Below are 26,286 nucleotides of genomic sequence, written 5' to 3' on the forward strand. Positions count from 1 at the left end.
TATCTGTGACCTTCAGTCTGATGTGTACATACTTCTAATGAGCCTGTGATCACTAGAGAGGGAGAAGTTAGTACACAAACTCAGGACTAAAGAGACAACAACAGAGAATGTTAGAATGGTTAGACAAGGGAGGCGCTTGAGCGTACCGATAAGACACATGGGGAGTGAGTAGCTCCATTTTGTACCCAACAAGCCGTGGCTTCCCTTAGAGGAAAAGACAAAGAACAACTTGGAGATGCAAATGAGAGCAACAAACAGCTAAAGGATATCCAGGAAAACATAGCTAAAACTGTTACAATCTGTTGTTAAAAAAGTAGGAAAGTAGAGTCCATCATGTCAGATATGCATATACAGGGCAGGCGCGTGGACGAACAGGACAACAGAATTGACATTCTGGAAACAAAGGTGCAAACTTTAGACGATGAACTGGACCAGCAAGAAAACAGAACATGACAAAACATGAGAGTATTGTTCCTACTGGAAGACGAGGAAAAAGGAGACCTTTCCAGCTACGTGATCAAGCTGATATGGGAGGAGCTTGGCATAGATGTATCACCGAAGGATCTGGAGCGATGCCATCGAAGTGAAACAGAAGAAAGTTAAATACCCTCGCATGGTAATGTGTAAGCTGTGGAACTATCAGACCAAAGTCAACATTCTGAAGGCATAGGCGATCCAAATACATGACCAGCCCATCAGATTCGTCCAGGATCGGTCTGCTAGTCTGAGGAAAAAACGCAAGCAATTAATTCCGATCAGACAGTCACTGTAGAAAAAAAAGAATCAAGTCTCAACTCCGATTCCCGGCAGTGCTGTGGGTATGGAAGAGAACACAGAGAATGGAGTTCACAAGCGCCGATGAAGGCCTAAACAGGATGAAGGAAACCTTTCCAGTTGAAAGAGAGCCCAGGACCCTGTGAAGAGGAAGAAGTGGAAAAAAGTGATAAGCACACTAGGCTACATACAGTGATGCCCAAAACCAGCTTATCGTAAGTTGAGACAATATTCTTTCCCCCTCCCCCCAATACAGAGTGGTCCTCTGTAGCTCAGCTGGTAGAGCACGGCGCTTGTAACGCCAAGGTAGTGGGTTCGATCCCCGGGATCACCCATACACAAAAATGTATGCACGCATGACTGTAAGTCGCTTTGGATAAAAGCGTCTGCTAAATGGCATATTATTATTATTATTATTACAACAATCTAGACTCTATTGTCTCCAAGTAACTGTTCTTCTCTAGGAAGTAACGATATAATTAGCAAATGCCAATGAGATACATGGACACTGAAAAGACAACATAAAAGAGGAAAAATAGCATGCATGTCAATAATTGTTCTATGGATGTGTGTGGGTGAGAGGGTGTATGTGTGTATATGTCTGCATATGAATGGGAGACTGAAGGAGGGTGAATTTTAATATGTGTAGGAGGGCGGAGAGAATGGGTGCACAGACGCATAGGCTATATGTTGTGTCCGAATTTAGGAGAATGGATGAGTAAGTAGATGTGAAGAGTGGTGTAAATATGTCTGAGAAGGGAGGGGGGGAAAGACGGGAGGTTGGGATAAACTTGGCCTGGGTGGGTAAGAGAGGGAAAGATGGGAGGTGGTGATAAGCTTGACTTGGGTGGGCAGGTGGGACAAGCTTGTCTTGGGTGGTCAAGGGTGAGTAAAGATGGGAGGTTAGGATAAGCTTGGCTTGGGTGGTGTAAAGAGGGAAGAACTGGGAGGGGGTGGTGGAGAGGGATGTATTTGGTTTGGGAGAGAGAGAAGGAAGGAAGGACTTAATTATACTACAATGTAATTGTATTTCTTTTTTTATGACTTGAAAACCTGCTGTAAAATGAATAAGAGTTCTGGACAGATTAGGAAAGGATGTCGATTAATAATTATTCCTTGTTTCTCATTACAACTAAGATTCAATGGTGTTTATTGGTGAGAATGGAGAGGGGCTTTATCCGGGGATTGGGATGGGGTGACTGGGGGTGACCGGGGCCTCCATTCATCCCATTTCAGTCTCTTGGTGGACCGACTACCCAAGTAGACCCACACCAGCCACTATACTTTAATTTAATTTAATTTATAAAGGTACAGTGCCTTGCAAAAGTATTCATCCCCCTTGACGTTTTTCCTATTTTGCTGCATTACAACCTGTAATTTAATTTAATTTTTATTTGGATTTCATGTAATGGACATACACATAATAGTCCAAATTCGTGAAGTGAAATTCAAAAAAATTCAAAAAAATCAAATAACGAAAAAGTGGTGCGTGCATATTTATTCACCCCCTTTGCTATGAAGCCCCTAAATAAGATCTGGTGCAACCAATTACCTTCAGAAGTCAAATAATTAGTTAAATAAAGTCCACCTGTGTGCAATCTAAGTGTCACATGATCTGTCACGTGATCTCAGTATATATCCACCTGTTCTGAAAGGCCCCAGAGTCTGCATCACCACTAAGCAAGGGGCACCACCAAGCAAGCAGCACCATGAAGACCAAGGAGCTCTCCAAACAGGTCAGGGACAAAGTTGTGGAGAAGTACAGATCAGAAGTTATAAAAAAATATCAGAAACGTTGAACATCCCACGGAGCACCATTAAATCCATTTTTAAAAAATGGAAAGAATCTGGCACCACTACAAACCTGCCAAGAGAGGGCCGCCCACCAAAACTCACAGACCAGGCAAGGAGGGCATTTATCAGAGAGGCAACAAAGAGACCAAAGATAACCCTGAAGGAGCTGCAAAGCTCCACAGCGGAGATTGGAGTATCTGTCCATAGGACCACTTTAAGCCGTACACTCCTTCAGAGCTGGGCTTTACGGAAGAGTGGCCAGAAAAAAAGCCATTGCTTGAAGAAAAAAATAAGCAAACACGTTTGGTGTTCGCCAAAAGGCATGTGGGAGACTCCCCAAACATATGGAAGAAGGTACTCTGGTCAGATGAGACTAAAATTGAGCTTTTTGGCCATCAAGGAAAATGCTAGGTCTGGCGCAAACCCAACACCTCTCATCACCCCGAGAACACCATCCCCACAGTGAAGCATGGTGGTGGCAGCATCATGCTGTGGGGATATTTTTCCATCGGCAGGGACTGGGAAACTGGTCAGAATGGAAGGAACGATGGATGGCGCTAAATACAGGGAAATTCTTGAGGGAAACCTGTTTCAGTCTTCCAGAGATTTGAGACTGGGATGGAGGTTCACCTTCCATCAGGACAATGACCTTAAACATACTGCTAAAGCAACACTTCAGTGGTTTAAGGGGAAACATTGAAATGTATTGGAATGGCCTAGTCAAAGCCCAGACCTCAATCCAATTGATAATCTGTGATATGACTTAAAGATTGCTGTGCACCAGCGGAACCCATCCAACTTGAAGGAGCTGGAGCAATTTTGCCTTGAAGAATAGGCAAAAATCACAGTGGCTAGATGTGCCAAGATTATAGAGACACACCCCAAGAGACTTGCAGCTGTAATTGCTGCAAAAGGTGGCTCTACAAAGTATTGACTTTGGGGGGTTGAATAGTTATGCACGCTCAAGTTCTTTTTTTGTCTTATTTCTTGTTTGTTTCAGAATAAAAAATATTTTGCATCTTCAAAATGGTAGCCATGTTGTGTAAATCAAATGATACAAACCCCCCAAAAAATCCATTTTAATTCCAGATTGTAAGGCAACAAAATAGTAAAAAAGCCAAGGGGGGTGAATACTTTCGCAAGCCACTGTAATACAAACTGACCACAGTACTTAAGTGGCAGTCTTTCTCCAATGCATCCACTGTATTTCTTGGTACAATAAGAGAGGTGAACCGTAAAAGCTTTTTTTGGGGTGCTTTTTGTTAAATGTCTGCTCAGCCTACATGCCCACACGCTCTATACAGTGTATATGTAATGTATACAATAACTATATTTTTATACCATGACTCTCCCATTCTATGGAATGCCCACCGCCCTCATGCAGTGAGGGAAAAAAGTATTTGATCCCCTGCTGATTTTGTAAGTTTGCCCACTGACAAAGAAATGATCAGTCTATAAATTTAATGGTAGGTTTATTTGAACAGTGAGAGACAGAATAACAACAAAAAATCCAGAACAATGCATGTCAAAAATGTTATAAATTGATTTGCATTTTAATGAGGGAAATACGTATTTGACCCCCTCTCAATCAGAAAGATTTCTGGCTCCCAGGTGTCTTTTATACAGGTAACGAGCTGAGATTAGGAGCACACTCTTAAAGCGAGTGCTCCTAATCTCAGCTTGTTACCTGTATAAAAGACACCTGTCCACAGAAGCAACCAATCAATCAGATTCCAAACTCTCCACCATGGCCAAGACCAAAGAGCTCTCCAAGGATGTCAAGGACAAGATTGTAGACCTACACAAGGCTGGAATGGGCTACAAGACCATCACCAAGCAACTTGGCGAGAAGGTGACAACAGTTAGTGCGATTGGAAGAAACACAAAATAACTGTCAATCTCCCTCGGCCTGGGGCTCCATGCAAGATCTCACCTCGTGATCATGAGAACGGTCAGGAATCAGCCCAGAACTACACAGGAGGATCTTGTCAATGATCTCAAGGCAGCTGGGACCATAGTCACCAAGAAAACAATTGGTAACACACTACGCCGTGAAGGACTGAAATCCTGCAGCGCCCGCAAGGTCCCCCTGCTCAAGAAAGCATATATACAGGCCCGTCTGAAGTTTGTCAATGAACATCTGAATGATTCAGAGGAGAACTGGGTGAAAGTGTTATGGTCAGATGAGACCAAAATCGAGCTCTTTGGCATCAACTCAACTCAACTATGACCCCAAGAACACCATCCCCCACCGTCAAACATGGAGGTGGAAACATTATGCTTTGGGGGTGTTTTTCTGCTAAGGGGACAGGACAACTTCACCGCATCAAAGGGACGATGGACGGGGTCATGTACCGTTAAATCTTGGGTGAGAACCTCCTTCCCTCAGCCAGGGCATTGAAAATGGGTCGTGGATGGGTATTCCAGCATGACAATGACCCAAAACACACGGCCAAGGCAACAAAGGAGTGGCTCAAGAAGAAGCACATTAAGGTCCTGGAGTGGCCTAGCCAGTCTCCAGACCTTAATCCCATAGCAAATCTGTGGAGGGAGCTGAAGGTGTGAGTTGCCAAACATCAGCCTCGAAACCTTAATGACTTGGAGAAGATCTGCAAAGAAGAGGGGCCAAAATCCCTCCTGAGATGTGTGCAAACCTGGTGGCCAACTACAAGAAACGTCTGACCTCTGTGATTGCCAACAAGGGTTTTGCCACCAAGTACTAAGTCATGTTTTGCAGAGGGGTCAAATACTTATTTCCCTCATTAAAATGCAAATCAATTTATAAAATTTTTGACATGCGTTATTCTTTCTCTCACTGTTCAAATAAACCTACCATTAAAATTATAGACTGTAAATTATAAATTCAGTTTTCTTGCAAAAGTTACATAAAAAAAAAAAAGAGAAATGTAATATTTAAAGAGGAGCTGGGTTAGAGAGGCCTATGCTGCCACCTACTGTAGTAACAGCAGAGGTGTAGGCATCCTGATAAATAAGAATACGCCCTTTGTCGCTTATATCCCAGCACATGGACCAAGAAGAATGTTTTCTAATGTTGAATTGTACCTTACATGGTGAAAAATACACATTGATTTAATTTTATATCCCACCAGGTGGAAATCGGGTGTTTTTAAATAGAATTCAAGCTATATTAGATCAAATCCAGACAGGAACTATTCTTTTAGCAGGTGACCTAAATCATACATTCGATAAGATTGACATAAAAAAGGCTAATTTAGGGAGCCGCCAAAGAGGCTGAAAAATGTAATCTCTATAGTAATTTACAGGACACCTGGAGATTACTATTCCCAACTACAAAAGACTATTCCTTTTTTTCTCAAAGTAATAAAAGCTATTCAAGAATTGACTACATTTTCATCTGCACTCAACAATTTACTGGATTAAAAAATTCATAATATATTGATATCGGATCATTCTCCAGTATCATGCTTAATTAAACCAATAGAAAATAAACTTGACAGAATTTGGAGAATGAACAGAGCGCATCTTCTGGACCGGAAATGTATTAAATACGTAAACGAAAAAATTAAAACTTTTACCATTACAAATGTAGACAGAGGACAAAGAAAAGCTGACCCCCGATATAATGTATGCCTTTAAGGCATACATTATGGGAATGATAATCTCATACTCGGCAAAAGATACATCTAATTTAGAAAGGAAAATGAAAGAAAAATACATCAGAAAATAAAAATTCTGAACTTAAGCAGGAAAACTTTTGAAGAGAGACTACAACTACAGGTTAAACTCAAATAAAGCATACTACTTAATGGCAAATAAACCTGGTAAATATCTTGCAGCTCTCACAAAACGAATACATGCTAAACCAGTTATAATTTTAAAAGATAAAGATACAAATGCATTAATTAGAAACAACATGATTAATGACAACTTTAAAAGCTTCTATGAAGATGTATATAAATCAGAATTAAACAACAGCTGGACGAATTTTATAGCCTTATTAGATTCAACAACCCTGAAAAATTATGAGCACTAAAAACAGAGAACACCCAAAAATAAATATTAGATACTGTTAAAACAATCGTGCGGAGAAAAGCACCAGGAATGGATGGCTTTCCCATAGAATTCTATTCAACATTTTGGGACAAATAGCGCCCCTATTTAGACAAATGACAACACACATGTCACTCAATTCAGTACTTCCTAGTTCCATGTATCAAACAGTTATTTCAGCTAGATAGCTACATACAGTACCAGTCAAAAGTTTGGACACACCTACTCATTCAAGTTTTTTTTTTTTTTTTTTTTTTTAACTATTTTCTACATTGTAGAATAGTGAAGAAATCAAAACAATGAAATAACACATATGGAATCATATTGTAACCAAATAAGTGTTAAACAAATCAAAATATATTTTTTATTTGAGATTCTTCAAATAGCCACCCTTTGCGTTGATGACAGCTTTGCACACTCTTGGCATTCTCTCAATCAGCTTAACCTGGAATGCTTTTCCAATAGTCTTGAAGGAGTTTACATTTAAAACATTTTTGTACGTATATTATATATTTTTCCATTTAGCAGACGCTCATCCAGAGCGACTTACAGTTAGTGAGTGCATACATTTTTCATACTGGCCCCCCGTGGGAATCGAACCCACAACCCTGGCATTGCAAGCACCATGCTCTACCAACTGAGCTACAGGAGGCCCCCATATGCTTAGCACTTGGCTGCTTTTCTTACACTCTGCCGTCCGACTCATCCCAAACCATCTCAATTGGTAGTCAAACAAATGATAGTCCCACTAAGCCCAAACCACATGGGATGGTGTATCGCTGCGGAATGCTGTGGTAGCCATGCTGGTTAAGTGTGCCTTGAATTCGAAATAAATCACAGACAGTGTCACCAGCAAAGCACCCCACACCATAACACTTCCTCCTCCATGCTTTATGGTGGGAAATACACATACGGAGATCATCCGTTCACCCACACAGCGTCTCACAAAGACACGGCATTTGGAACCAAAAAGCTCGAATTTGGACTCCAGACCAAAGGACACATTTCCACCGATCTAATGTCCATTGCTCGTGTTTCTTGGACCAAGCAGGTCTTTTCTTCTTATTGGTGTCCTTTAGTAGTGGTTTCTTTGCAGAAATTCGACCATGAAGGCCGGATTCACACATGTCCTCTGAACAGTTGATGTTGAGATGAGTCTGTCTTGAACTCTGTGAAGCATTTATTTGGGCAGCAATTTCTGAGGCTGGTAACTCTAACGAACTTATCCTCTGCAGCAGAGGTAACTCTGGGTCTTCCATTCCTGTGGTGGTCCTCATGAGAGCCAGTTTCATCATTGCGCTTGATGGTTTTTGCGACTGCACTTGAAGAAACTTTCAAAGTTCTTGAAATTTTCCGGATTGACTGACCTTCATGTCTTAAAGTAAAGATGGAATGTCATTTCTCTTTGCTTATTTGAGCTGTTCTTGCCATAATATGGACTTGGTATTTTACCAAATAGGGCTACCTTGTCACAATACAACTAATTGGCTCAAACGCATTAATAAATAAATAAATTCCACAAATTAACTTTTAAGAAGGCACACCTGTTAATTGAAATGCATTCCAGGTGAATACCTCATGACGCTGGTTGAGAGAATGTGAAGAGTGTGCAAAGCTGTCATCAAGGCAAAGGGTGGCTATTTGAAGAATCTCAAATATAAAATATATTTTGATTTGTTTAACACTTATTTGGTTACAATATGATTCCATGTGTTATTTCATAGTTTTTTTATTGTCTTCACTATTATTTTACAATTTAAAAATAAAGAAAAGTATTTGAATGAGTAGGCGTGTCCAAACTTTTGACCGGTACTGTATATATATATATATATATAAAATAAACGTCCTCTCACTGTCAACTGCGTTAATTTTCAGCAAACTTAACATGTGTAAATATTTGTATGAACATAACAAGATTCAACAACAGACATAAACTGAACAAGTTCCACAGACAAATTGAATAATGTGTCCTTGAACAAAGGGGGGGTCAAAATCAAAAGTAACAGTCAGTATCTGGTGTGGCCACCAGCTGCATTAAGTACTGCAGTGCATCTCCTCCACATGGACTGCACCAGATTTGCCAGTTCTTGCTGTGAGATGTTACCCCACTCTTCCACCAAGGCACCTGCAAGTTCCCGGACATTTCTGGGGGGAATGGCCCTAGCCCTAACCCTCCGATCCAACAGGTCCCAGACTTGCTCAATGGGATTGAGATCCGGGCTCTTCGCTGGCCTTGGCAGAACACTGACATTCCTGTCTTGCAGGAAATCACACACAGAACGAGCAGTATGGCTGGTGGCATTGTCATGCTGGAGGGTCATGTCAGGATGAGCCTGCAGGAAGGGCACCACATGAGGAAGGAGGATGTCTTCCCTGTAATGCACAGCGTTGAGATTGCCTACAATGATAACAAGCTCAGTCCGATGATGCTGTGACACACCGCCCCAGACCATGACGGACCCTCCACCTACAAATCGATCCCGCTGGTGTAACGCTCATTCCTTCGACGATAAACGCGAATCCGACCATCACCCCTGGTGAGACAAAACCGCAACTCGTCAGTTAAGAGCACTTTTTGCCAGTCCTGTCTGGTCCAGCGACGGTGGGTTTGAGCCCATAAGCGACGTTGTTGCCGGTGATGTCTGGTGAGGACCTGCCTTATAAAATAATAACAACGCTTATAAGCAATAGAATGGCAAAAGTCTTCCCAGACTTGATACATATCAGACACGGTTTATTAAAAATAGACACTTACAAACAACTACAATAACATGTTTCAGTTTAATACAGTACGCAAAAAAACAAGATATAGATTGATCACTAATGGTTATTGATGCCGAAAAGGCTTTTGACCGTCTTGAATGGCCTCTTATATTCAAAACGTTGGAAACTTTCAACTTTCTAGCTGAAATAATAAATATACACAAATAGTACATTATCTGATGAAATTTCACTGGCAAATTAACCTCTTGCAGAAAGAATCAGACAGGACCCAAACATAACAGGTATCAGTAATGGTAAAAATGAATATAAATTACAAACTTAGTTGCAGATGATCTCCTGAGATACCAGACCAATATTGAAAACTCAATGCCCCCTTTGCTAAAGAAAAATTCAGAATACTCAAAAACTTTTGGATCTAAAATTAACGTGGAAAAAAATGAAATAATGGCAATAGGAAAAATAATAATAACTCACGATCTAGAGCTTCTTTAAGTGGACCACAAAAAGTATGAAAGTAGTTAGGATGCTTAATAAATTACAACAAACACCAGATATATAAAGATAACTTCATCTCATTACTCAAAAATATGAAAGCAGATCTAATGAAATGGAAAAATGTTCCCATAAATATTACAGGTAGAATAAACCTCTTCAGAATGGCATGGCTCCCAAAGTTTTTGTATTTATTTTCGGTAATACCAATTACCCCACCGAAGACATTCTTTAAAAAAGTATACTCTGACAACAGACTTTATATGGGCAAATAGAATTCATAGAATAAAAAGGAAACTTTGACATCTTCCTAAGTCTGAGGGTGGTTTTAACCTTCCAGACTTGGAATTGTATCAACTCGCTACCCAAGGCTTTTACTTGCGACATATACACTGAGTAAACAAAACATTAAGAACACCTGCTCTTTCCATGACTTATACTGACCAGGTGAATCCAGGTAAGGCTATGATCCCTTATTGATGTCACTTGTTAAGATGCACACTTCAATCAGTGTAGATGAAGGGGAGGAGACAGGTTAAAGAAGGATTTTTAAGCCTTGAGATATTTGAGACATGGATTGTGTATGTGTGCCATTCAGAGGAGAAATAGGCAAGACAAAAGATTTAAGTGCCTTTGAACAGGGCATGGTAGTAGGTGCCCGGCGCACCAGTTTGTGTCAAGAAGTGCAACGCTGCTGGGTTTTTCATGCTCAACAGTTTCCCATGTGTATCAAGAATGGTCCAACACCCATCCAGCCAACTTGACACAACTGTGGGAAGCGTTGGAGTCAACATGGGCCATCATCCCTGTGGAACGCTTGACACCTTGTAGAGGCCCTGCCCCGGCAAATTGAGGCTGTTCTGAGGGTGAGGGGGGAATTTAATATTAGGACGGTGTTCCTAATGTTTGGTATACTCAGTGTAGTTAAATGCACTAAAGAGGAACAGTGGGTACATATTGAAGATGTGCATGCGCGTGCTCATCCCCAGAATCTTTTTACGTGTCTATTTTCAAAAGGATAAAGCTAAGAACATTAACAACTTCATAGTTAAGAACACTACAACATTACGGAAGAAAATTAAATGTATTCTCACTCCCTAAAAACACAACCCTATGGAACAATCCTTGGATAGCTTTTCAGAATTCACAGATAAATTGGTCCCATGGAAAACTAAAGGCATAAAAACCGTAAATGACTTGGTAACAGGAAATACATTTATTTCCATGACAGAATTAAAAAGCAATTTTGGGCTGACCGATATTTTAAAATACATGTAATTTAAAAGTAACATATAACAATTTTTTGAGTTGAACTCTTTTAGACATCAGAGCAACCTTCAGGGAATCTTATTTGAGTCAGAAAAGGATGTTCATATGATAGGGAAGATGTACAAAACCTGGCAGAGAGCATATCCAACAGACAATCTCTTAGAAAAAAGAAAAAGAAAACTATTGGAACCAAGACTTAAAAAGAACTGATGTTGGCACAAGATGGAGGGAAAGTTGGAGCATAACTAACTAAATTACAGTTAACTAAAATGTACACTTAAACCAGTATAAACTAATGTATAGAATTGATTATACAAGAGACAAAATTAACAAATTCTACAGCACAACGGTAGAGTCATGTCTTAAGTGTAAAACTATCAATGACTCAATAATCCATGCTTTCTGGAAATGCTATAAAGTCCAAAAGTTATGGGCGGAGCTAGAAAGTTGGCTGTCAGAAGTGTTACAATGTAAACTTACTTTTAATCCGTCTGTCTGCATATTTCAAGACATGGCATATGGGGGTGTAGTGAGATACCCAATGGGCTGGACGATTCTCTTCTCATCACTCATCTTGAAAAAACACATACTAAAAACTTGGAAATCAATCAATCTGCCATAATTAACACAATGGAAAAATTATTTATTATTGAACATTTGAAATAGCATGGGCGACCCGAGAAAAACAAATTGGTCCAATTTAAGGCCAAGTGGCAAACAATAATGCAGGCAGTAGGGACGGGGGTGTGAGCATGCTGGTCTGGGCAGAGGAGATGTAGTAGTTGTTTGTGTGCGTCTGTAAGTTGTTGTTCGTATGTGTATGTTTGTATCTGGTGTGAAAAAAATATAAAAATAAGTTAGACAACTCCTTTCTACTCTGATAGAAGGATGAAGGAGAGAGGAAGAAAGAAAAGGTGGAGAGAGAGCGGGAGGAGGGGGTTCACTGACACGGATCCCAAAATGTTAAAATCTACTCTGTTTTTCTTATTAGTCTCTCTCCCTCTCACACACACTCACACACACTCTCACACACTCTCTCTTTCACTAACTGCCATGTGTTTAATATCAGATGTAATCGGTTCCAGACCCTGGGCTGGACGGGGAGAGAGGGGCTCAAATTGGGCCGACCGCCATCTTCACATTGAAAACGAGACACAAAGAGAGACTCACTGCTCCTCCACAAAGAGAACAGCTATAATGGAATATTAGAAGTTACACTGCCAGATAAACATTTGGTTCACTTCACTGTCACTATGATGATGAATGTGGGTGAGAAGAATTTAAAAACGTTCAACAAACGCCACAAACTCTCTGAAAAGCATGACAGAGACATTGGAGTCATTTATAGAAAAACAGTTGCTAAGACTTTTCCTCAGGAAGACATGCATCATGGGCTTAGCTGTATGCTGGGCTTGGGTAGAGGGGGCCTGTTATGATTAAGCGTGTCGTAAAAACGGACACAGTTATCGTGGTTTAAATACCTGGGCTGTAACTTGGCCATACGTGTGTATGCATGCATGTGAATGGGACCTAATGTGCACTGTTTGTGTAAGTGTATGTGAGAGAGATAAGCGACAAAGAGATAGATAGAGGGAGCGAGAGATTGATAGATAGAGAGGCAGGGAGGGAGAGAGTGAGAGGGAGAGAGAGAGAAAGAAAGAGAGAGAGAGAGCCCTACTAAAATCTGAAGTCAAATGTCTACTGTTTGCTGATGATCTGGTGCTTCTGTCACCAACCAAGGAGGGCCTACAGCAGCACCTAGATCTTCTGCACAGATTCTGTCAGACCTGGGCCCTGACAGCAAATCTCAGTAAGACAAAAATAATGGTGTTCCAAAAAAGGTGCAGTTGCCAGGACCACAAATACAAATTCCACCTAGACACCTTTGCCCTAGAGCACACAAAAAACGATACATACCTCGGCCTAAACATCAGCTCCACAGGTAACTTCCACAAAGCTGTGAACGATCTGAGAGACATGGCAAGAAGGGCCTTCTATGCCATTGTAAGGAACATAAAATTCGACATACCAATTGAATCAGTTCTAGAACCCATTGCCCTTTATGGTTGTGAGGTCTGGGGTCCGCTCACCAACCAAGAATTCACAAAATGGGAAAAACACCAGATGCAGAATTCTGCAAAAATATCCTCTGTATACAACGTAAAACACCAAATAATGCATGCAGAGCAGAATTAGGCCTATCCCCGCTAATTATCAAAATCCAGAAAAGAGACGTTAAAATCTACAACCACCAAAAAAGGAAGCGATTCCCAAACCTTCCATAACAAAGCCATCACCTACAGAGAGATGAACCTGGAGAAGAGTCCCCTAAGCAAGCTGCTCATGGGGCTCTGTTCACAAACACAAACAGACCCACAGAACAGCAACACAATTAGACCCAACCAAATCATGAGAAAACAAAAAGAGAATTACTTGACACATTGGAAAGAATTATGAAGAAAGCAGCGCAAACTAGAATGCTATTTGGCCCTAAACAGAGAGTACACAGCAGCAGAATACCTGAATTAAGGAAAGCTTTGACTATGTACAGACTCAGTGAGCATGGCCTTGCTATTGAGAAAGGCCGCCGTAGGCAGACCTGGCTCTCAAAAGAAGACAGGCTATGTGCACACTGCCCACAAAACGAAGTGGAAACTGAGCTGCACTTCCTAACCTCCAGCCAAATGTATGACCATATTACAGACACATTTTTCCCTCAGGATTACACAGACCCACAAAGAATTTGAAAACAAATCCAATTTTGATAAACTCCCATATCTATTGGGTGAAATACCACAGTGTGCAATCACAGCAGCAAGATTTGTGACCTGTTGCCACAAGAAAAGGGCAACCAGTGAAGAACAAACACCATTGTAAATACAACCCATATTTATTTATTTTCCCTTTTGTAGTTAAACTATTTGCACATCGTTACAACACTGTATATAGACATAATGACATTTGAAATGTATTTTTCTTTTGGAACTTGTGTAATGTTTACTGTTTATTTTTTATTTAACTTTTGTTTATTATCTATTTCACTTGCTTTGGCAATGTAAACATATGTTTCCCATGCCAATAAAGCCCCTTGAATTGAATTGAGAGGAAGAGAGAGAGAGAGAGAGAGATAGAGGGAGAGAGATCGAGAGGGGAGAGAGAGGGATTGAGAGAGAGAGAGATTGAGAGAGGGGGGAGAGAGATGGGAAAAGACAGATAGAGAGAGAGAGGGGAAGAGCCCATGAGCCTGTATATCTTTGTGGGTTCCAGGAAGACGAGAGGTCTTATAAAGGGATAGAATGTGGGGGGTTGAGGAGGTATGGTTCAATTTTGCCCCGCCGCCCCTCTCCCCTGGTGTTTTCCCCAGGCCGTTTGGTCAGACAGGGGTGGGGGTGACGTTTGTACTGGCAGGGTGTGAGACAAGGCCCAATAACCAGCCAGGGTCTTGTTGAGTAACTGCTCTACTATAGAGGGGCTTGAGGCCATGGGGTGCGTGTGCCTGACATCCTGTATTTGTGTGTGTGTGAGCGAGTGCAGCTCCAGTGTGGCTCGCTCTGCTAGAAGAGGCTTCTCTAAACCTGAAAGGGGCACTCTTGTCCCTTCTGTAGACTGTGTACCCGTGCTGACCTAACACTAATTGGTCTTTTGACCATTCACATCAGATCTTTTCACATCAGATCTTTTTCAGAGCTGATCTGATCCTATGTGCCTGCATTTGTAAAGTGGTTTAGAAATGATTCCTATTTCCAACATTTTACACAGCCTGTTTGTAAATGTTTGTAGAGTAAATTGCTGTTGTAATCAAGACAATTTCAGTCTCAATCAAATGGAATGGACCTAAAAACTAGATTCTGGCTCCACACATTCCAGAAATCTAGCAAGAAAAGCATTGCCTAGAATGCATAGCTCCTTAGCAGGACAGGAACTCCTTTTAAAAGTATTTAGTGAGTGGAGTATAAATGATCCACTTGACCAGACTACTCAAAAGAGTCAAGCAACAGGTCTGTATCACCAGTTAGCCAAGTACATGAAATACAGAATGAAATACAATCAAGACAAGCCTCATAGAGAACCAGAGCTGATGCCAAGGTTATCAGGGCAGGATTGGTTGGCCTTATTATTGACAGAGTATGCTATTCGATGCTGTACTAGATACAGTTGAACTGCCTTAGACTTCAACAGCACAACCTCTGTCAGTCAGACAGCCAGAAGATGCAGTGAGCAGCCAAAAGCCAGCCACAAGCGTTGGTCATTCTCTTGGTCTTGCTGGGTGTGTGATATGGAGCTGAACAATATCATTTTGACAGGCTAATAAGTAAAGCAAAAGCTGTCAGTATAGGAAACCCAGAGGATGGGTGTGGCCAAAGAAAACAACAGCGGGTAATTTACACAGACCACACCCATGTCTCTCTTTTTATTTTTTTCCTGCTAGTCCTCTCCGATAGAGAGCAATAGTAATAGCGTATTTTTGTAGGCACTAACTCCGCAATGGTTCGTTAGACAGAACCTATGGGAAAATGAATTGACTTTTTATAGAGTTTTTGGATAAACGCCGAAAATAAGGTCTGTGGTAAACACAGGCTTAGGAGACCTTATTCGTTTTGTTCTATGAGATAATCTTCATCAGCTAACGTCACGTTTTGTGAATTTTTAAGCCATTTTTTGCTGCTTTCGCAACAACTAATGGGGATCCAATAAAATACCAAAAGACCAAAAAAAGAACATAAAGGCTTCATAATTGATAAAGGTCATGTTGACGGACTTATAGAACAAAATGTATAAGCCTGTGTTTACCTCAGACCTTCTTTTCGGCGTTTATCCCAGAACCCCATTCATTTTCCCCATAGGAATGGCTGAACGAACCAGAGGTAACTCATTTCCGGGTTTTAGGACTACAGGCTGGCGAACTCTATCCCTGTTCATTCCCATGTCTTTACCATGCAGCTGCCACAGAAATAATTGTGTGTTTTCTTTCTTTTAACTCTCTCCTTTCCTAGCTTGTCCAAATAGGTGTGTTTTCCATCTTTTCTGGTGGCAGGCAGAGTCAGACTTGCTGCGCTTTCTCACGGCAGGGTGCGGTTGGTTCCTTTTTTCTGAGGCTTGTCTCAAGGCTCGGCAGCCCCTGGACCAGACCAGGAACACCTTGGCCACACGCACAGACCCCTGCCTTTACCCGCCTGTCTGCCCATCATAGGATCAGAGTCCAGGGTACCCAGCGGTGGGGGTAGAGGTGGCGGTGCTGGTTTCAGTCTGAGAAGGGGAAACATAGCCCCCTGGGCCAAGAGGATTCATGTGTCCCATACAGGATCAAAGTGCACCAACCTGAGTACCAGCCAAGCACATTACATTACACAGAGTGGTCTGGAGGATACCGGACTTCACACACACACTCTCAACATCACCACATTCATACTGTACACCAATGCAGAGTTTGAACCAAAATACAGCACACACATGCTCAAAACCACCATATAACCTACTCTCACTGACAAAGACAGAACCTTGAACACATAGCAAACTTAAATGCAAAACATGTGTAGGCACACAGCCACACACAGTATACTTTTAGACTTTAGAGAAAATCTGGGGTCTGTCTGGTACGAGCTGGAAAAACACAGTTAAAGTCCAGGCTCGTGTTGAAGGTAAACTCACACCAGGTCATGAAACATCATACTAATTGCACAGCAAAGTGTGGGGTCCGTTTGGGAAGCTAAAATCAACGACCACCCATAGGAGCCCTAAACATAGTGATCTATAAAAATATCCTAAAATTACAAAAGGGAAATATCATACAATAAAATACTAAATTAGGCCCTGCCTACTATTTAAAGGGATACTTCGGGATTTTGGCAATGAGGTTCTTTATCCACTTCCCAAGAGTCAGATGAACTCGTGGATACCATTTTTATGTCTCTGTGTCCAGCATGAAGTCCAGCATGAAGTTTACAGGTAGTTTTGCAAGCCAACGCTAACTAGCACGCTAGTAGATATTCATAGACTTCCAGTCATTGCGCAAACGCTAGTTAGAATTGGCTCGCAAAACTACCTCTAACTTCCTCTCACTGGACACAGAGACATGAAAATGGTATCCATGAGTTTACCTGACTCTGGGGAAGCCAGGTGTGTCTGGGGGTGATTACGGCCATCTATTGTATTTCATGTGTACATGTCTAAACAATAGTGATCCATCCACTTAGCTAGATGTGGCACATTACCCATCAATTTAGACAAGTGTGTCTGGTAAGCGTCATCGAATAATTATAAAATATTAATGAAATATCTTTATCTGGACACTTTCTGTTTTTGATATTGCTACTATGTAAGCAACCATTTCACTGTACCGTTTGCACCTTCTGTATCCTGTGCATGTGACAAATAAACTTAGATTTTATTTGATATAGTGTGTGTTTAACAGAGACGGTAATGTGAAGAACAACATGACCTGCACCAAAGTCAGATTAGGGTATAGGCCAAGGACTAGATAAAGTGTATTTTTACCAGGAGTTTTTCCTTATTGTAGGCTACTACTTTTACCACTTTTAGTCTTGAAATCTTTGGTTGTTTACTAAACTACTCACTCTGTTTAGCACATGGCCTCACATGTGAATCCTTAAAGAGATGAGTGGGGCTTAAGAGCGATGCTGATTGGGTATAGACAAAGAAGAGGTCTCCAGTAAGTGTACCAAAACATTCAAGGGACATTTTTTCAAAAGTGGGGTTACAAGTTTATCAACTTTCAAAGCAGAATTACTTTCCCATTGTTCCTCAACTGCAGTGTATGATATACCCTTTTCTAGCTCTGAGTCTCTACTTTTATCCAATGTAAAAAACACCATTTAAAATGTTGCAATATAAGACCGAATCGAGGCGGTCGGACACAAATCATATCAATGCTGACTGGGAGGAATTTCATAATACAGCCAATCATACTGTGTTGCCTGGCTGGGCCCTATAACAATTCATACTGTACCTGTATCATATGAACAGGGCTACACAGCCAAACTATACAGACTTGATCCCAAGCCATCCATCAATAAATCAAAACATGTGCATACAGTTATTAGCCTAGTGGAACCAGCCTGATGCTGCTTTCACCATTCTATTTGAAGTGAAATAGAATGGTGAACGCAGCGATCAGGCTGGTTCCACCAGTCTATGAAGTTACATGCAGCCATTTGTGTTCTTCATAATTGTTCTTATTTCTCATGTTTTTTTCTAGTATTACATTGTTACTGATTATTGAATTGTTGGGTTTTGAGTTTGCAAGAAAGGCATTTCACTGTACTTGTACATGTGACATTAAAAACTTGAAACTATGTTCCCGGTATAGACGAACACATTACAACTTCAGACCAAAAGATTGTAATTTCACTCCACAGTGAACAAATGTTATTTGAGTGTAAAATGGGCCAGGAGCTCCAGGTGCTTTAACTTTACTGTGTCTGGGCCGTGCTTCAATCTCCTAAACAGCTGTGATAAGATAACTGGCCCATCTGCTACGAGATAGGGAAGGCAATAACGCTCCTGCTGGCACATCACACACTCAGCCCCTACAGACACCACGGCCCCCGGGTTCGAGATCATCCTATTACTGCTATCTCCACTTGTGTGTGTGTGAGAGAGAGAGATATAGCTGATCCCATCCTTCCCGACTGCTCTCTGCGATAAGACATTTGGCTCGGAGTCTCTCTCTGATGAAAGTCTGAATGCTGATGCTAAAAACTGATAGCAAGGAATAGGATACTATCTAATACAGCCTAACACCCCCTAAGGTCTGCTTCCCAATACAGGTCAACAAACTGCAGCCTTGTCCATCACCTCAATCCCCCTTTTTGGATGTTAGACAATATGGCTAGTAATCTCATGTCACATGACTAAAGTCTGAAGTAGGCTGTATTTGCAAGACTTCCTGTAGAGCCACCAGAACCTCCAAATGATCAACACACTTTGGATTTGCTAATCAGGACACAGTAAGTTGAGTACGTCCACATGGTGAGAGATCTGTGGGAATGTGCAGGTGCTTGGTGTAGCCTAAATGCTCCAGACGAAGACCTCTGTCTGGGGGTCAGTGGGGCCTGCCCTACCCCCTGCTGTGCTCACATTAAACGCTACAGTACCCTCCCTGTCTGAGCTGCTCTTACCCAGCAGAACCAGCAGAACCGTTCCATTAGAACTGAACCTCCCACCTCGCTCAAACTGGGCCTGCTCCATTCCAGATCAACCACCCACTGGGTAGGAGCGGGTGCCCATTCAGGCAGACAAGAGTTAGAAAACATTGTAGAGCAGAGCTGGCCAACCATTCTCATAGCCAATGAAAGTATTTTCCTCCTGCAACCACATGAAGAGGCAGAGGAAGAGTGGAACACATGATGTTAGGACTAATCCCTGCCATGTACAACAGCCTCACTGCGAGACGCCAACACGTGCACGCCCAATAGCCAGACTGGAGGCAAGCTCCACTGAACCTCTGTTACTTAATACAAGTCATGTGTTCCCCATAAACGTAGGGGGTAACGGGGGAGGGTGAAAGAGCGAGAGAATGACTGGGATAGACTCAGAGAGAAAAAATTAGAGAGAGCAAGAGACAGAGAGAGTAGGTGAGAGAAAGAGGGAGAGACAGAATGAGTGAAAGAGAGAGAGAAAGGAGAGAGATTAAGCACAACACAACACTGTTTACCCCCTGTGGGCCAAGAGAAATGAACCTCAACATATATTATTTATTTACCCTTATTTTACCAGGTAAGTTGACTGAGAACATATTCTGTTTTACAGCAACATTAGAAACATTGTTATACAGTAGATATGATATATTAGAGCCTTGGATGAATAAACATACATCATAGCAGAACTACAGTCAGATTAACACAAAAACCTGGCCAAAGGAAATAACATGGGCAGAAAGGCCACCAAGTCAAGCAAAGTTTTGCTTAAATTATGAGAAAATAAGAACAGTTACAGCAGTATAATGACTGCTGATCAGAGGTGACCTAGGCCAGATAAACATACAAAACCCATTCTCTAGTCTCCGCCTTCTCTATATCCCCTGTGCCTACGTGAACCATAATTCTAGGCCCAGCCAAAATGCAACCCTCTTTCAAATCCTAACCCTAGCCCTAACAATATCTCGCTCCATCCCCATTCAAATCCCAGATTGATTCTCAAAAAGGTATTTCCAGGGTCCATAAAAATGAACTATCATACAGTATCTGAATCATGTGAAATTAGACTTTTCAACAGTAGTATAATATTTTTACTATAACTGCTCCAGCACAGATGTACTCACTGGGTCTGTGCCAGGCAGCCTGGAGCCAGGGTAGGCTGTGAATCAGGGGTGCGCTGCTGGTTAGTGAGCTCCAGCATGTCCACCAGCACATCAGTGGTGTGCCCTGGCAAAGGCTGCATCACAGTCAAAATCTTCTCCACCAGGCTGTCGCCATGGTGACCAGCAGCCCCTGAGGACAAGGAAAAACAGAGAGAGATTTAAACCAAAAACAAGGTCCAAGTAAACATGAATTCATTCTGTGCGTAAGGGGAATAGACTATGGACTAAGGAAGTGTGACAATAGAATGTTGGACTCTGGGTTGGCTTGGCATGTTTATGGACATCAGTAGTTGTACAAGACTGTGTTATGCACCTGTTAGATCCAGTGTCCTGTCGATGAAGACGATGGATGCTTTATTGGGGGCTGTCTTTCTGCGGTTTTTGGCTTGAGGATGATTGGCCAGTTCCCCAGCAATGAGACGGCTCATTGGACCCAAGGCAAAGCTCTCCTCCCGGGTGCTGGTGGACTCAAACATGGAATTAACCGCAGAGGCCAGAGATTTAATTTCAATCTGCAGCTCCGGAGTAAGAGAGTGCATGTCAACATCAGTCAAGCTACCGAACCTCTTCTTCTCTGGGCGCTTTATATTGATGGTCTCGAGGTCTGGTGGCAGCAGCGGGAACAGGTGCGCGAAGGTGGGCGCGAGAAGGAGCTGTGGTGATATGGGAGCAAAGACTACAGGTGCATGCATGACTTCAGCGGTGTAGTTAATATCTCCCATCCACTCGCACAGTTTATCTTCAAACTGCTCGAACACAGGGTTCCCCTCTAATTCAGCAGTGACATTGTTAGCGAGGAGGTGTATGGAGTGGGCTACGGTGGTGAAAACGACACAGTACTGAAAATGACTGAGGCCAACGATGTCTTGTATAATGTCAGCTGTTCTCCCTTTGAGCAGAGTGCTCACCACAAACACCGCCTTTGGTTCGTTTTCACCACCGGCTTCGAAGCTCGAAAACTGCTTTAAATTACGAGCACCAGCCTCAAATACAATGGAAGCTCCACCGTTCCAATGAAGACTCTCAGCACACTTGTCGTCCATGAAAACCACCGCTTTCTTTACCTTTGACAACACTTTGTCCCACATCTGACCGGGGAAACATGTAAAGCCCTCAGTTGGTAACATTGTGGAGATGATACTGTTGTTTAGACCGACCGAAAAGTGCAAGATTTCTATAAAATTGTCAGACAGACGCCATTCCAAAACAACAACACAAACACATGTGAGTCTCTTAATGGTGACGTGGCATTCCACGTCGCGACAGATATACGTAATCATACATCTGCTGCACCGGTTTAATTTTGTATTGTTCTGCATTTGCTATTTACAAAAAAATGAAATTAGCCTGAATTGAGTTTCCTCATATAGCAATATACTAGCTACACGACACAAAAATACATGCCTTGAATAAATTGAAGAAAATAAGAAAAACATACATAAATATATATGCTTATCATGAAGCTCAGAAACAAAGTTGCAAGAAATTTATACGTTGTAGCAAAAAAAGATAATCTCAAGACATACTGACCAATAGGAGACTCGTTTTTCTTCCAACGTGCATATACGTCGGTGAAAAGTGAACGTCCCTATAGAAACGTGTGTGTTAAAGTAAACTGTCACTATTTTTGACCGATAAGGTGACACGCTGTCCTTTCCGTTATTTTTTTAATTTCACCGTTGTAACTAACAGTTTGAAACTTGAAAATCTGTGCTGTGAAATAGTTTGGCGAGTTTGGCGAAATAACTGTTATTTCATTGCGAGTTGTTTTATTTGCTAGAGTAACTGTCAAATTGTGTGATTCAGAAGAAGTGACTGAATTTGGAGAGATATGTCCACAGAAGAAATTGACAAAGCTTCTGACGCAAGCAGGGGCTATGAAGAGGAAGAATGGTTATATGGAAGTTGTCAAAACAGATGTTATGACACTATTTAGCTCTTAAATAGTTACATTTTTGTATGGCTACCATTCGGTGTCTGGCAAATGATGGGCTGTCAAATTTCTGTTAGCTAGCAAGCTAACCACAACACCAGAAACAACACGTGCGACAGCGTACCACGTTGACAGTGCGACAGCTGTTTGGGATGTTTTCTCCTACTGCTTATTTCCTGTGACCTTTTTGGTAGGGAGCGAATATGAGAACAATGTCCAGTGACTATGAAGGAATTATTGAGTTCCGGCATTTAGATATTTGAAGATCGCTGGGATATTGTCTGTTTTGATTTTGAGTGTATGATGTAAACATGTTGATACTTGTTCTTATCTGTGATAGATTTGTAAAATACTTATGCCCCACATAAATTAGCTGTATATACTCGCAACATAATAAATACAAATGTTGTTCACATTCACACTCACACATTATTTGTTCACACCTGTGGTACACACATTGTTTGTGCCACTTAAAGCACTGCATAGTCAATCTGATATCTGCAGTGGCCGTACAGCATTTACTGCGATGCGGCCTCCGCAGAAGTCAGTCAGAGCATTCATACTTCTTGCTCTTCGTGGAGCAGAGCATATATGTTGTGAAGGAAGTTGTCAAGGAAGTTAGTTTTTTATAAAGGACCTCCCGCCCCGACCTACCTTCAACCAATCATGTCAATGGGGAGCTATACCGAGCCCTCGCATTGTTAAACAATTTGGGAGGCGCACAGCGATGCGGGACAGAGCTCGATGTGGCCTCCAAAAGCCTACGGAGTCTTCGAAATTGCGTCACAACCTCCATATTTCCAAAGCAAGCATAACTTGGCTTTTACACAAATGACACCTTTTTAGTTTTCTACACGAATAATAGTCATCACACCTCTATTTGATGTTTTTTGATATTCACAACACATAGTCACAGTATTCACTCAGTCAGCCAGTACCGATTCTACACATTTTGCCATTATAGCCTACCTGTTTTATAATCTCCAGCTTCATCTCCCCTATTTGCACTAAATGATTCTTGCTTTCAAACCATTTTGACCATGAGTGATCACTTACGACAGTAAGCAGTGAACTGATTCAGAATAATATGGGATGGCAGCTTAATTTCCCATTAGGACCAATTGTGCTTTATTAATGAAGCGTTTAGATATAATGCACTTTTCACTGCTCAATAATGACTGAGCAATATCGTTATCTCTGGGTTGTGTGTGTCTGACGCCACTATGTGCAACGCCTGAAATGTGCAGCCAGTCAAGTGGAACATTAAGAACTATTTGGATGCTTGTTAAATCCTTGGCCGGGCAGGCGCTGTTTGTTTGTGAGCGTGGTAAAGTGGATCTAAGGCTCCATTAGATAGGGGCTATGATGGTCGCTGTGTTCGGCTTTGTTAAAGCGTATCACCTCAGAGTAAACGCAGCGTTTTCAGAATCAAACAGTCTCTCTTTGAGCTGCTCGACCATTACGTTACATTAGGGATTCTTCAAGCAATAGGCTGTCATTTTACTTTCATCTCTTTACAAGGAAATGTACAGTATGCAGTCTGCAGACAAGTTAAGTAATACCCCTGTTTGCAAATCTCTAACATTTCCCTGTACTCTATTCTTCAAATGTTACAAAAGTCTCAATGTAAGCAGACTGTGTGTTTCTAGTGATGTTATGTTTTTTCCACAGTGCAAAGCCCCAGCCAACTGCTGAGGTCCATGAGAATGTAATAGTGAAGCAGGTACCTACTGCTCAGGGTTATGGAGGAGTCGACCTGTGATAAACAACACTTTTCTGTTTTGATGGAAACCCATCATGGAAGTCCCTCAGAACCCTTCTTGCTACTTGGCATATTCCTCATTAACTGTGTGTGTGATGCATGTCATGCTTTTATGAATGTATGTTGTCTCCATCTTTGTCTTTGTGTTTCTGTAATGTCAGGATACAGGTCACGAAGACCAAGACAATGAGGATGATGATGATGACGTGTGTGTAACCATTGGAGATATAAAGACCGGAGCCTCGTCTCAGCCGTTCAGATGAGAATCTAGACAACAGCAATGTGTTAAATACAGCAGTGTGTTACTGTCCTGAAATCTGGATTAGTTTTGAAGCTCCAATTTGAGTTGAGAAGAGCATAATATATCAGACCCTGTACACTGTTAAATGGAAAAACCTTTTGTAGAGAGCGTTTTTTCACCTGACTGTCAGCACGACTGACATCAGTTGCTGTTGCCTCTCCTTTCTCAGATCATTTTATGAGTCATGATTATGGTTCCAAGTTACAGTATGCATATTTGGCAGCATGCCTTATTCTCACCACCCATGTCACTTTCAGGGGTCTTCAAAGCACATTGCCCAGAGTCATGGAGGCAGCATGTCTCTCAGTGCGTGTCCCCTTGGTGGTGATGATGATAACTGTGTGTGTTTGGTTTGTTTGTTTCATTGTGTAGTGCCTTTGGCTCCACGCCTGTTAATTTCAACATTAAGGCTGCAGGGAGAACACATGCGTCAGGTAAACACCCCTCACCTAGGCCACCTAGGTCATGTATGTGTCAGTGCATGCTTATGCCGAGTTCACGTGCTAGTTGGACATTTCTGAGTTTCCTAATTCCGACTAGCACGTGAACGCGGCATTAGTTACTCATCCAGACCCTCATTAATTATAGTGACAAGGGTGTGAAGTGAATGTGTCACTGACTGTGTGTCCTGTCAACTTTTCTACTATGGGGGACAGTAGATTGGCTGAGAAAGTAAATGTGGATGGTTATTCTAACATCTTCAAAGTGCGCATCGGAATTTGGTAAGAATGACGCACGTCGTTGCATCCTTGACTTGCATGTTCTGTTAATATGAATTACCATAATCTAAATGTGATTTCTGTCATTCTGAACAATGTGGGTGGATGCCCTAAGCAGGTTACGCACCCAATTTCAAATGTCCGGTAAAATCAAATGCTGCCGGTCAAATGTCCAGTGCCACATTTTCCTAACGAAAACCCTGGAGTGAGATGATGTCTGTGTGCGTGTTCTGTTGCAGGTGTAAGCTCAGGCCTGGCTGATGAATGGTCTGTGATACGGTATGTTCAGCTTTCGGTTGTGTTTGTGTTTAGGCTCGGACCTCTCGGACTACTTTAACTATGGCTTTAACGAGGACTCCTGGAAAGCCTACTGTGAAAAACAGAGGAGACTACGCATGGGGTATGAGGTCATGAACCACGCTTCAGCCACTAAACTCATGGTAAAATATGTATTTATTTTTGGACATGGATACATTTACATTTACGTCATTTAGCAGACGCTCTTATCCAGAGCGACTTACAGTTAGTGCATACATTATTCTTTTTTTAAAAATGTTCATACCCCATGGGAATCGAACCCACAACCCTGGCGTTGCAAACGCCATGCTCTACCAACTGAGCTACCTCCCTGCCGGCCATTCCCTCCCCTACCCTGGACGACGCTGGGCCAATTGTGCGCCGCCCCATTGGTCTCCCGGTTGCGGCCGGCTACAGCAGAGCCTGGATTCGAACCAGGATCTCTAGTGGCACAGCTAACACTGCGATGCAGTGCCTTAGACCACTGCGCCACTCAAGATTATGCATTATCACAATATAAGTGCAATAATTGTTCCCATTAAAGAAACATTCTCAGGCTTTGACATTGTGTGAGTGAGTTGCTCTTCCTCTTAAGTCCACCAGGGACGTTCAGCCCATAGAGATAGGGATGTGCCCTTCCCTGCTTTAGGTCTGACTACACCTCCCCCAGCAACCACTACAAATCAGCCTTGTCCAGGTAGGTACCCTGGTTTGTCCCCCTCTCCCCTCTCTACCACTGTATGTATCACAGCAGCTGTGGCATGAATAACCATACTACACATGTCTGTGGTAACCACTACCAGCCGGTCATCACTGCCTCACTTCCCTGGTCACTGCCACCTGGAACCCATCAGGGTGGTCAATGGTTTG

At 42.0% G+C, this 26,286-nt stretch overlaps 1 protein-coding gene across 1 annotated transcript in view; it reads right to left on the minus strand.

Moving 5' to 3' along the window:
• LOC121533302 (sec1 family domain-containing protein 2) overlaps nt 1-21,629 on the minus strand; it is a 148,407-nt gene extending 126,778 nt beyond the window's left edge. Inside the window, exons 1-2 of the mRNA XM_041839116.2 lie at nt 20,718-21,629; nt 20,366-20,534 (exon numbers count right to left, since the gene is read on the minus strand). Coding sequence (XP_041695050.2) covers nt 20,366-20,534; nt 20,718-21,531 — 983 coding nt within the window. The 5' untranslated portion in view covers nt 21,532-21,629. The remainder of the gene's footprint in view (nt 1-20,365; nt 20,535-20,717) is intronic.
• Between the last annotated feature and the right edge of the window lie 4,657 nt (nt 21,630-26,286).

Source organism: Coregonus clupeaformis, chromosome 20 (genome assembly GCF_020615455.1).
Source record: "Coregonus clupeaformis isolate EN_2021a chromosome 20, ASM2061545v1, whole genome shotgun sequence".
NCBI classification, from domain to species: domain Eukaryota; kingdom Metazoa; phylum Chordata; class Actinopteri; order Salmoniformes; family Salmonidae; genus Coregonus; species Coregonus clupeaformis.